At 33.2% G+C, this 13275-nt stretch overlaps 1 protein-coding gene across 4 annotated transcripts in view; it reads left to right on the forward strand.

Moving 5' to 3' along the window:
* The window catches only part of MMS22L (MMS22 like, DNA repair protein), a 116985-nt gene that overhangs the window by 83639 nt on the left and 20071 nt on the right, over positions 1-13275 (forward strand). For all 4 annotated transcript variants that reach the window (XM_006926281.3, XM_015600458.2, XM_025042929.1 and 1 more), the window contains 4 exons: positions 2187-2337; positions 3868-4019; positions 4863-5005; positions 9880-10039. In XM_006926281.3, coding sequence (XP_006926343.1) covers positions 2187-2337; positions 3868-4019; positions 4863-5005; positions 9880-10039 — 606 coding nt within the window. The remainder of the gene's footprint in view (positions 1-2186; positions 2338-3867; positions 4020-4862; positions 5006-9879; positions 10040-13275) is intronic.

A 13275-nucleotide genomic window follows, 5' to 3' on the forward strand; every position in this document is an offset into this window, starting at 1 on the left:
CATATATGAGCTACATATCCTCATGGAGCTTATAGTCTATTGCGGGGGGAAAACAATAAATAAATAAGTCAAATGTGTAATACGTTATATGGTAGTAGGTGCTGTGAAGAAAAATAAAAATGTAGAAGAGGATAGGAAAGGCCAGAGGCAGATTTTAACTTTAAATAGAGTATACAGGAAGACCTGAGTAAGTACCATTTGAGCAAACCTTAAGGAGGTGAGAGACCAATGCTATACAGAAGTCCAGAGGCAAGAGCAAATCTGTTGTATTTGAAGAACTAAAAAGGTCGTGTGGTGTAAGTTAGGGAGAGAGGTGATCAGTAGGTAATGGAGAGCTAGTTTGTGTTCTGCCTTTTTTTTAAAATGTTGCTTTTTGTTAAAAAGTTGCTTTTTGTTAAAAAGTTTCGAGCAGATGAGTAATAGCATTCTGGCTGCTAGACTGAGAATAGACTATAGGAAGGCTAGAGGAAGAAGCAGGAAAGCCAGCTAGGGAACTATTGCAACAATTCAGAAATGAACAGCTTAGGCTGAAGTGGTAGCAGCAGAGGTGGTGAAAAGTGTTTAGATTCCCAGTCCAAAGGAGAGAATTTTCTAAGTGAGTAAGGCATAGTAAGGAAAATAGAGAATCCCATTTGCTGAGAAGAGGAATTGTAGCATGAGTAAATTTTATGAGGAAAGACTGCGATTTTGATAATTGGACATGTTTTTTTAGATATTCATTAAAATCCAAGTAGAGATGTTAAGTAGGTACATGGATAATGAGCATAGCGTTCAGGGGAGCTGTCCAAGCTGGAGATTTAAATTTGAAAACTTTGAACTGGATGAGATCACCAATAGAGTAAGTATTGGTGAGAAGAGAAATTTGAGGACTAGGCTCTAGGATATCTCATGTTCAGATTTGTAGGGTAAAGAGAAACCAAGAAAGGAGTGTCAGTGAGGTAAGAAGAAAACCAAGAAAGTGTGGTGCCCTGGAAATCAAATGACAGACCATTTTAAGGAAGAAGTGATCAACAATTCACATGCTGTTATTGGGTAAAGTAAGATGAGGCCTGAGAATTGATCATTGTATTGAGCAAGGGGAAGGTCACTCGTGACCTTGAAGAGCAGTTTTAGTGTAATGGTAGAAGGTCTGACTGGAGATGATTCAAGAGAAAATGTGAGAAGAGGAATTGCAGGCTGCAAACATAGATAAATCTTCTTGGTTATCACTGTTTAAGAAAATTAGAAAAATGGAAATGTTAGCTAGAGTGGGAAGTGAAGTCAAAGAGACTTTTTTTTTTTAATAACATGGGAGAAATTTCAGCATGTTTATAATGCTGACGGATATTTTAAAGTGAGGGGAAAATTGATGATGCAGGAGTGCCGCTTATGTTTCAATGCCCAGGAGAAATGGGATTCCGTAGAGGACTTGGCCTCACATCATCTTAGTAACAGAAGAGAAGGCAGAGTAAATGGGCCCAGGTAGAGGTGGCTGGGTAGATGTGGCAGGAACTTGTTCTCTTCTGATATTTCTCATTTTTCTGTGAAGTAGTAACTAAGGCGTTAACTGGATGTGAAAATGGGGAAGAGGTGCTGGCCGATGACAGAGAGGAGGGAAGGTATGCAGTAGTCCTCTGGGAGAATAAAAGCCTGAATGGACTAGAGAAATGTGGTAGGAATGTTGGCAAGCTCTAAGGGCCCACTTAAAGTTTGTAGTCATAAATTGCATTTGTTTAACATGGTTAACTAAGGAATTCTTGTTCCTAGGCTTAGTGGGTTCTGAAGGAAGTGAAGTGTCATAGAGTCATTGTAGGAAATCGCTGTTTAATAAAAGAGAATGTCTAATGTCTAAGGCGAGAGTGAACCCTTCAATTGTGGCAGGTGGCAGGTAAATTTTTAATATGAGTTTTTTAAATGAGGAAGGCACATTAGAGACATCAGGTTTAGAATTTGCAATTTGAGGTAGCCATTATAGATTAATAACAATAATGCTGATGGGATAGGTTATTCTAAACCTTTTCTTGGAGATCTGTATGATCACAGAAATTCTTTTTGACAATGTGAATTTAGTTTCAGCACTTCGTTGGTTCTATGTTTCTAAATGTGACATTTTATTATTGAGTGTTGAATTTTTTTTTATGATATAACTTTTGGAGGCGAAATTTTAAAAATTTTCTCACTATAAGTTTCTTACATTTTAAATCTAGATTTTACTTTGCTTGCAATGGACATGCCTAGCACAGCTCCATCAGATCTTCAGCCTCAGCCAGTTCTATCAATGATACAACTTTTTGGTTGGGATGATATTATCTGTCCCCAAGTTGTAGCAAGATATTTAAGTCATTTCCTCCAAAATAGGTAAGTGATTTTCTTTCAGGTATGCATAATAATGTGAACCCATGATAGATCACTACACTAGGAAGGTAAGAATTTTCACAAAAGAAACTGGTCTTTCCCAGTCTCATCTTGGCAGTTTATAGTCTCATTTTTGGCAGTTTCAGCATCTTTCCAGTTGTAGGAAAGCTAACAGGTTTTGTGGCCTGCCTTTTTTTTTTTTTAATGTTGCTGCTTAAGCCCTTTTTCAAAACCGTTTTTGTAGGAATACCATATTCCCTGAAAGGTCATTCCTTAAATGACCTTTCTACACTCACCATTGTGAAAGAAATTATGCAGTTAATATCTGAATCCATAAGACATTGGTATGTTATTGAAATTTTATTTAATGATAGCTTTCCTTTTTACAGTTAGATTTTTAAAGATTTGACTCTCAACTTGGGTGATCATTAACAAGACACTTACTTGACTACCCTGGACATTGGTTTCCTTAACTATAGGTACCTCTTGCCACATTACATAAGAGATCTGAGGAACCTGAATAGAAAAAATATACAATAAAGTTAAAGTAGAAATTGTGTAATCAGGAAGATCTGAATAAGAATATTAAGATGAGGGAAAGTAAAATAAATATACAAACCTAAGAGACTAAGTGTAGTGAAGTTAGTGAGGTGTTCTCATAAGGAAGTTCATTAAACAGTCATTAAGACATTTTCTCGTTGGCTTTCAGTTGTAAAGTAAAAGAGTTCAACTTCAATTGGATTACTTTTAGGATCCTTTCTAGCTTGTAAATTCTGTAATAACAACAAACATATAATATATTTTAAACACTTGCTGAAATTATCTGAAATTATTTTAGTCTTAGAATAATATTAGTGTATTATTTTGTAACAGTTGAAGAAGTGCAGAGATGTTAAATAGCTTTGGGAAGATTTCATGGATAATAAATGACCAATCGAAGTGCTTCTGTATTGTGTATTCTTCTTATGATAATTTATATTCAAAGTAATTCAAAACAGTGTTTCTAGAATTACGTATATATATATTTTTTAAATTTCTGACTTTGCATAACACTGTATAGTTAGCATAAGACCATCCTCATTTTTTCTACCCCCACTTATAAAATGACTAGAAATCAAATTAGCCAGGCCTTGGGCTTTGTAGAATAAAATTTTTAAAATTTCTGTCAGATTTTATTTTGGAATTCTTTAATGATGACTGCCTGTGTGGTGAGGGAGCAGGAAAGGAAGGGATGATGGGCATGCGATTAGTCAGGAGATCCACACAGAAATACTCTTTGTCTTTAACTTTTTTCTTATATACATAGTCATGACCGCTACTCTGTTTATTTACTCTAACGGCTACTGTTTTTTATAGCACTTGCCATTTTCTTCATTCAGCAATGCATGTCTGTATTAGTTGTGTTTGTAAAATAAGTGAGGCCAAGAAGTGGGGATGCTAGAATGTTTTCCTTTATTTCTTAGTCTTTATATTCAGGGAACTTATTGTTGGGTTTTGTTTTTGTTTTTAATATCCATCAATTTATCTTTACAGCATGTTATGTGAAGCACTTTCTTGTTCAGGCTCTGTATCTTTTCAAACCTTAACTATAAGATCATGGATCCGTTGCATTTTGCAAATGTACTTTAAAAATCTCTACGAACCTGATGATTTATTAATTGACATGAACCCTGAACAGGCAGTTGGTAAGTATTGCAGGCATCTTGCTTTCTAGATAGCTAAATATGTTTAAAATTTTTTGTTTTGTTACATAAATTAAGAGAAAAATAAAAAACATTTGTAATAGGTATGAATATAAATAGAAATTTATTTCCTTTTGCAGCCTATTTCTTTTTCTTGACATTTTCCTGTTGCTATATATGACAAATTTCTCTCCTTCAAAGATAAAAGAACTTATTGTCTTGGAAGCCAGAAACAAAAACTTGCTCTTGGGTGACAAGCATTTTTTTTTTTTTTTTTTTTTTACCTTGAAGAAACCAGTCACACACACAAAAAAATGGAAAAATGAAGTAAATCACCAGATATCACACTGAAAACCCTAAAAAGAAAAGTATCTAATTATGAATAATTCTCTCCCATTTTATATTAGATATTTTGCCTTCTGCTTTACTATTATTTCCTGAGTGATACTTGAACTTTTTTTTTTTGATATCCTGTACAGTTCTGGTTGTCTGTAGGACATGCCTTATCTTAAAGCTATTCTTTAATGCCATTTTTAAATTGCACAAAGGCTGGTCTGAGAAAATGCTCCAGATTTACTTTGATATGTTATTATATCAGTTGGCTTTATATGAATGATTTTTAAGGCTACAATGTTCACAAGTACATGTTCGTTTGTTTTTTTTATTTTCAAACAAAACCTTTCCTTAGTGAGAGAAACTTAGTTTTTTAATTATGTGGAAATTTGAATTTTAAAAGAAATTATGTTATAAATGAAGAATGCTACACTTTCCACTCTCATTCATATATCTATAACATATAAACTTAAATAGTAAATATATAAATATTATGTCATTTTATTTTAACAGAAAAAGAGTACATGGAACAGTTGGCTGAACTGACAAGGTTGCTGTTTAAACTTTCAGAAGTAAAGAATATTTTCTCAAAGGCACAAATTGAATATGTCCCCATCCCTGAAGACCCTAAAAAAGCACTTGTTCAATTCCTTGAGGTATTTTTTTATTTATTAGTATAATTGTCCAGATCAATTATGATAATTTTTCAGAAAAATTTGAAATGTTCACAGTGTTTCTCTATAAAAGGAATTTTTAAAATTGAATCATAAAATGGGGTTCCCGATATTATAAAATTTTGGAGGAATAAAAATGTGAATCTAAGGTATAGTACAATGCACTCTTAAGGATAGCAGAAAAATTACATGTAATAAGAAATAAGAGTAAAGAATGCTACATAAAAGCCTTACACTAAGGCTGACCTAAATTGTAGGAATATCTTATTTCTGAAATCGCTGGATAACAGTATCCTTCAGGTACTTGAGAACTAAATTTCCTTGTATATGGTTTGTAATACTTCCAACTTAATGTTTACCATCCTGTAGCAAACTGTACATTTTATAGTAAAATTTTATTCTATTTAGCATAAGCATCAACTATTTCATATGATAGCGTAATTGGCACTTTAATATTCAATCCATTTGTTTTGTCTTCATAATAAATATTCTCATTCAACATTTTATTTTCAATTATTAATTTTGTAGGAATCAATGTTATATGATAGTCTTTGCTTTACAGCCTACTTTAGGTTGTTAATGTGTTTGCATTTGTGGTTATCTAAGCTATTCACAGTAAAAGTTGGTTTATTTTCCTTTGAAGCAGTTGGTATTAACTGCATTGAAAATAATTACAGCCCATAAGCTCTTTTCATAAATGTAAATTCTTCCATTGGTTTCCATTAAGTTAAAGTACAACTGTATCACAATTAGAGATGTCACATAAATCTTAAAAAATTTAGTAATAGGATATGCATACGTAAAAATACACATTTCTATTGAGCCTTATATTTAGTTGTTGATTGGCTCTCAACCTATAATTAATTAACCACCTATGCAAGGAGCCATCCTGAACCAGAAAGGGAGGTAGAAGTCATGCATTTCACTGATCGCTTTCAAAGGCTCTTTTAATTTAATCCAGTCCATATTAATTATTCTTTCATCAAATAGTAAATAATAGGTGTTTACTAAATGCTAGATAGTGTTATGTTAGAATTTCTTAGGGATTTGAAGAACCAAAAGAAGTAGTCCTTGATCATAAAGAACTTTTACTTTTCTGAGAATACAAGATATATAAAGAGGTTTAAATAATAATATAAGACCGTACATGCTAAGTGCCAATTGATAGATCAATCAGTAGGTTAAGAATTCAGAGCATCTTAGTATAAGGAGTTTGGATTTTATCTTGTGAACAGTGTGAAGCCTTTATAAATTTTTAAGTAGGTCTGATTTGATTAAATGACTTTTAGGAAAATTAGTAACAGTAGAATAGATTAAAGGTTTGGGAGACCTATTGGCCAGAAAATAAGGAGATTTAGAAGAAATAGAAAATCGAATTGTGGAATTTTTTAACATGTATGAAATAAATACTATAACTAGAAGCATGATGATTTGCTTCTAGTTATAGGAGAAATAGGAATATCATGATTTAGGGACGGGGAGAAGTAGGTAAGATGTTCAATTTTAAACTTGTTTGGTTTGAGGTTTTATCAGGCATCCGCAAAGATCATACCAGGTGCTAAGATTCACTAGGAGGACTCACAGAACTCAGCATATAGATGTACTCATAGCTATGATTTATTACAGTGAAAGGATTCACAGCACCGTCAGCAAAGAGAAAAAAGGTGCATGGGTGAAGTCTGGAGAAACCAGGCCTCTCCCAGATGTTACACTGGGCGTGCTTAATTCTTCTAGCAAGGAATTATGACAACACATGTGAAATGTCTACCAGGGAAGCTCATTAGCAATTCAGTGTCCAAGGTTTTTAATGGGGACTGGTCACATAGATTGTCTTTGCCTAGCCACCTACAAGATTCCAGACTCCCAGAAGGGAAGCAGGTGCTCAGCATAAACTATATTGTTTGCACAAACAATTTAGGCTCAGTGAGCCATTCTTATCAGGAAATAGTGGGAAAACTAAGGTCCCAAAACACCAGCCAAAGGCCAACCTTTCAAGTAGGTCTCTTTAAGAAGAGCAGTCTTGGGCCTGCTATGTTAATTCTTTTCTGCATGGAATGATAGTATGACATGTATTTAGTGATTGTCAAGGCACTGAGAAATAGTCTCAGGAGGTTAAGGCTCGTTGGAGAAATATTGAGATCTAGGGCACTGGTTCTCAAAAATGTGTTTCATAGACCTCTGGGGAATTACTGATACCTTTTCAGGAGTTCTACAAGCTCAAAAGTATATTGATATTTGCACAAATAGTGCAAAAACTTTAGCACGAATCAGCGCTATGGCCCAAGATTATACTGGCAGTCATGATAATTTTCATGCAATCATAAGAGAAAAATAAAAGCCAGTTTTATTTAAGAATGTCCTTAAAGAACCAGTAAAAATTATTAGATTTTTGACTCGAGTTCCGGTCCTTTTAATTCCATGAGAACAATAGGAAGTATACATGAAGCACTTTTGCTGTATACCAAAGCTGAATGGTTATCTAAATAAAAACCTCTTATGTGATCATTTGAGTTGCAAGCTGATGAACTGACTGCTTTTATCCTGAAAGAACTGACAACGTATGGTTATTCAGACTTAGGTATTTGGCAGACGTTTTCTCAAAAATGAGTGAAATGAGCCTGTCACTTCAAAGAAGACAACTGATGGCAGTTGTTGCTAATGACATAATTTGAGCTTTTAAAAAAATTAGAATTTTGGAAAACATATTTGTAATCATGAGCTTGAAAGCTTCTTGATACTTAAAGACTTTTCAGATGACAGTGGTGGGGTATTAACCAATATGATTGTTTTAATATGGATAATGAAATGTGTCAGCATTGATTGGGAAGCTGCATAACCCAGTGAACCAAAATTTTCCAAATGACCAATACAGGCTTTTTAAAAAGCATGCATGGGTATAAAGCAGTCATTCACTGAGCAAGGTAGACCAATTTAATAGAGTACAAAATGTTCATTGATATGATTTGGGGATTCCATATTACACCTAACCTTTAAGGACTACTACTTGTCAAGTTTTGGCATAATATCAAAGAGGAATTTCCACAGTTATCGGAAAAATGTATTAAAACACTTCTTCCTCTTTCAGCTACATATATTTGTGATACTAAAATGTTTCATTTGCAACATATTGCGAGGAGAGAGTGTATACAGAAGTAGATATGAGAATCTAGCTGTCTTCTTATTAAACCAGATGTTAAAGAGATTTGCAAAAATGTTTTTAAAAGCCACTTCTCATTAAGTGTTTTTTTTGTTTTGGAAAATAGTTATTTTTCACTAAAAATATGTTACATTAACATGTAATGTTTATTATTTTTAAATAAATTTAAATTTAAATTTTTCTCAATTTCTCATATGGTAAATATCAATAGACATAATAGTAAGCTCTTTAAGTTTCTCAATTTTTAAGAGTATGAAAGGGAACTGGGACGAAAAGTTTGAAAACTGGTCTAGGGAAAAGAGTGTAGAGAACCAAGGGCAGAGAGCTAAATCAAAAACAGGATTCACCAAGTATATCTCTTGTTGTTCTCATCCGTTTATCTCACAGTCCCTTACTCAAGTTCACTAAGTTTCTTATCTTTTCCTCCATCCCACATTTTATTTTCAACATGGCTAACTTTAATATCACCTTGGATAATTTACCTGAAGCCTCTGTTTCAAAACTCCTCCAGTAGTCTTTCAATAATCTTTACTTTTACTGTTTAATCCTCCCACTTCCATGACTAATCCTTGAGCCACAGCATCTCTTGGAGCATCTGAAAGCTCTTTTGACTATTTACCACCTGTCCCCCTCCAGCTGTTTGACTGACATCATCATGACTTTCCACTCCCTTTTCTCCAAGTGCAACATCCTCTGAAGGCCTCACTTCATTCCCTATCCACCTTAATCATACCCCATGGGGGCCTCACGTCAGCTGCCCCTACCAACACCCTCACAGTCTTCCATCCTTGTCTTTCGGTTATACCTACAATCTCTCAACCTTGATTTGGTACAACCACTTACTTTCTCTCCTTGACTTATCTGCTGAGAGCTGCAGTAAAAAAACATTACATAACTATATATTGGTGCCATGGTGTCCAGTTTAGGTCACTGAAACCCACTGTAAGTTCCCAGTAATGGTTTAAAAACTTTACTGCTCATCTCAAACCGTCTTAACCCATCTCTAGCCAGTTCTCTTGATTCTTTTTGTAACTTCTCACCTCTTGCTTATTGTCACCCTTCCTCAACTTATTCTTTATTTCCTTTCCTCTTCTTCACACTTCACTGTTCTTACAGCCTCATCTTACATTTCTTTCCATCGCCTTCCCATTTTGCCATCTTTACTCTTTGTGCCTCATCCTTTTGTCCTTTGAGAAATCTAAACTGCCATCTAATGACTCATAAAGAAAATTCTGAGGGGAAAAAATTCATCACAAAGCTGAACTTTACAGAGGTCTTACTTGTAAGGATTTGGTAACCTTGTGTATAAGTCTTTCTTATAGAAATTTGGGGATTTCGAATTCCCAGTTGTAAACCAGGATGTTTGGAAGTCTCAGTGTGATTTGATTATAAGCTTCTTTTATATCACTTTCATGTATATTTTTACTAATGCTTTGCTGAGTCAGATCTCATATGAATAATTATTGGCAAATTGATTTTTTAAATTCTTATTTTAACCTTTATTTTAATCATAAAAGGAAAGGATTATTTTTAGTTGCATTTTAATTGCTGTGAACAATTGGAAAGTTAAAGATGAAGGCTTTAATATAAGGTAGATGTGTGTATGTTGTGTGTAGAGAGAGAAAAATTAATCTTTATATTTCAAAGTCTGTATTGTATAAAACTTGAAAAGCTAAATCATGTTTTTCCTTATTTATAGGCTGTTGGTATAACTTACGGGAATTTGCAAAAACTTTCTGATAAATCTGCCATGGTCGAAAAGTCCTTAGAATACCTTGGTGAAATATTAAAATATATAAAACCTTATTTAGGAAAAAAAAATTGCAGTGCAGGGCTGCAACTGACATATAGGATGATGGGTATGTATTTCCGACATTATTAAAACTTTCTGAGTTTGAGTCTGTGGTATCATGATGGATAGGAATATACTAATACATTGGCTAAATCACTATTCTCCATACAATCATAAGAATAATCTGAAAGAGTGATTTAGCTTAAATGTTGGCTTTCAAGTATATCTCTGTCTTGCCCCACCTCCCTTCAGAATTTTTCTTGTTATGCTTGTGTTAATATTAAAATTAGTTATGATCAGTACAGAAAATATGCCAACACCAATTCGCTGTCAGTAGCCTGTTGTGAATCACTCATATTGTGAATACCTGGATAATTAAAAGGAACATTTTTTTTAATGCTTATCTATGCTTTGTTAGAATTTAAAATACCAGAAAACCATCAGTTTCTTTTATTTTTATGGTTATGAAGGAGGTCAGTAAAGAATTTATTACAGCACTAAAGATATTTATGCTTTATATCTTGTTTCTCACAACACTGTTTTCTTCTCTCAAAAAGAAATCTTTTTCTACGCTTGTTCCATAACAACAGAGTTCATCCTTCTTTAGGAAGTCAGTAATTTGAATACCTTTGTTCACTAAAACCATGTTGCTAACCAAAAATAGGAACTGGATAAAGGAAAATGAGAAGGATTTCCCTAGAAGTTTTTATACAGAATTTAAGTTTTTTGGGGTTTTTTTTGTGTGGCCAAAACCTTATATCTCTTTTCTTTGATCTTGTAAACATGTGAATAAATCTGATTTGGCCTGTCTGAAACCTTTTTCTTTGTTGTGCAAGATAAAGGAGAATGTGAAAATGCGTAAATATGGATGATTTAGAACATAATGAAAACTATAGTAGCAATTCAGGCATATTAATTTTAGAGAAAAATGTGTGTGAAAATTTACTATAAATTTAACATAGTAAAATGTAGATTAATAAGTATTTCAGCATTTAAGCTTACAGTTTATTAGTCTGCCAAGCTAAATGTATGATTTCAGGGTACATTTTTTTTTGACAAAACATATGATAGCTTTATCAGGGACCGCAGAATCATTTTTGGGTTGGCGATATGTAGACCCAGGGCAGAAATCTCCTTATGAAGAACGGAGGACCTTGTTTGTTTTGTTACATGGTTGATTTTTAATTTAGTGGGTAGATTTGTATTCTTTCTTTTTGTCTAAACCTTGGAGACTGGAAATAGAGTATACTGATACAGTGTTGCTCATTTAATTCATTAGAAAGTAGGAACAGATAATTTATTGTCTTCTATATGGAAAAAGGTTTAGAACAAAATGGAGAAATAGCAAGTATATACTTTTGAGAGCTCGAACCTGTGTTAAGCACTCAGGATTGGGGTATCATATCCACTTGAAAGAGAGTTTAATCACTGAAATTTTGTGCTTTATTTACCTTGCCAGTTCCTAACTGGGGATACCTCTACTGTTCATTTGCAAGTGCAAACTGTTAATAAAATCACACTTCAGATTAAGGTATCTGAGTTTTAATTGTAGATCAGTAATTTCTGAGAAAGCAGGATTGATCTATCAGTAATCTCTTTGTATCAGCTTTTTGGTTTTTCTTATTCTTCATGTCTTTTACTTTTTTGTTTCCATGCCTTTCCTTTTAATCATCCTTTTCTCATTGGTCATTCTTCCTCTTTTGTCTTTGTAGTTGAAATTCTACCCATGTCCCTTTAGTATCTAGCCCAAATGTTCCACCTTCCTGCACTCCCAAGTAAACTTGATCTCCCTGATTGTGCTCCATCCATCCTTATGACATTTTTCGTAGCTTGACATTTATTATAATTATTTGTGTACATACCATGCCCATACTAAATTTTAAATTTACTTGTGGTAGTGGCCATATTTTTTGAACTTTTTATTCCTATTGTTATGTTGTATTTTAAACAAATAAGACCATTTACTGAAAAAGAGAGGGAGGGAAGGAGAGAAAGACAGAGAGAAAGAGAAAGAGAGAAAGAAAGAATGTATCAGACACTGGATTAGAAACTGGGGATATACATCAGTTGAAGAGCTTCTCCATTGTAGGGGATGGCATATACCAAATAAATATATTTCTGGAATCCAATAATTTTATAAACATAGCTAATAGTACATAATGCATTTTTTAATGTTCCTAAATGAGCAAAGTTATTTTCTAACTATGCATTTTAAAAATATGTATTGTAATGATCCCAGTCCTCATTTTTTAAGGCATAATATATGCATGCAGTAGAAAATAAGTAATTACATAAGAACTTTCATAGTGCAGCTCTCTTTCAATTGTGGGGGTAGGTTCTCCACAATTTTTAAATATATTTTTACCTTCATCAGTAAATAAGTAATATTTTTATAGCTAGGAAAATGACTTGTTTTCTTACAAAGCTACACTATATATTTAAACCTTTCCCAAAGTTTTTTACTTAAAAATTTTCTTTCTTTGCATTTTCACTACTACACACACTCAAATGTTCATTGTTGAAATTTAAAAAAAGTACGGGTCTGTTACAGCAGTGAAATAAATGTATCACTTCTGCCTTCTATGAACTTATAAAACTTAAGGTCTTCAGCAAAACATTTTAACTATTGCAGAAGGTGAAATACAAGGGTCGATGATGCATTTTTGGTCGGAAGATCCTTGCTTTTTATAAGTTAATACCTGTGTGACACCTAAGAGTGATATGAATCATTTCAAATGTCAGTGATGATGGCAGTTCCTCATGTGGGTATATTAATGTTAATTAGAATGTGAGTTCTTTTTACATTGCTGTCATTCTGAAGTTTTCTCACCTACTGGAAAAGTGAGGAGCAAGCCAGCATTATTTAAAATATTGCTAAGTGAGCATTGTGTTTCTTTATGATTGATTATTGTATTTCCTTTTACAACAGAAGATTAATGTTGCTGTTTGTTGTTCTTAGAAGTGATTATTGGTTGGATTTTTTTTTTTTAAACATCAATATACTCTTCTATAAGCATATTTTTATGTTCCTTCAGAGCTTGAATTTTAAACTTTGTTTTGTGACAATGGCTGAATTTTATCACCTTTTTAGCTTTCTAAGATGAAATAAAATATAAAAGTTTATGTGGTACATGCACCACTATGCTTTTTGGACAAGCACTTAATGATTTCCTTTTAAATTCTTTTTTTCAATAAAGGGAGGCCTCAATAGCAGTAATACACTCTACTGGGAATTATATAACTGCTTTTAATTACTTTATTAAACAAAGAGTGCTCATTTGTTAAGCTTAACTAACATCAAAT

Source organism: Pteropus alecto, unplaced genomic scaffold (genome assembly GCF_000325575.1).
Source record: "Pteropus alecto unplaced genomic scaffold, ASM32557v1 scaffold7, whole genome shotgun sequence".
Classification (NCBI taxonomy): Eukaryota; Metazoa; Chordata; class Mammalia; order Chiroptera; family Pteropodidae; genus Pteropus; species Pteropus alecto.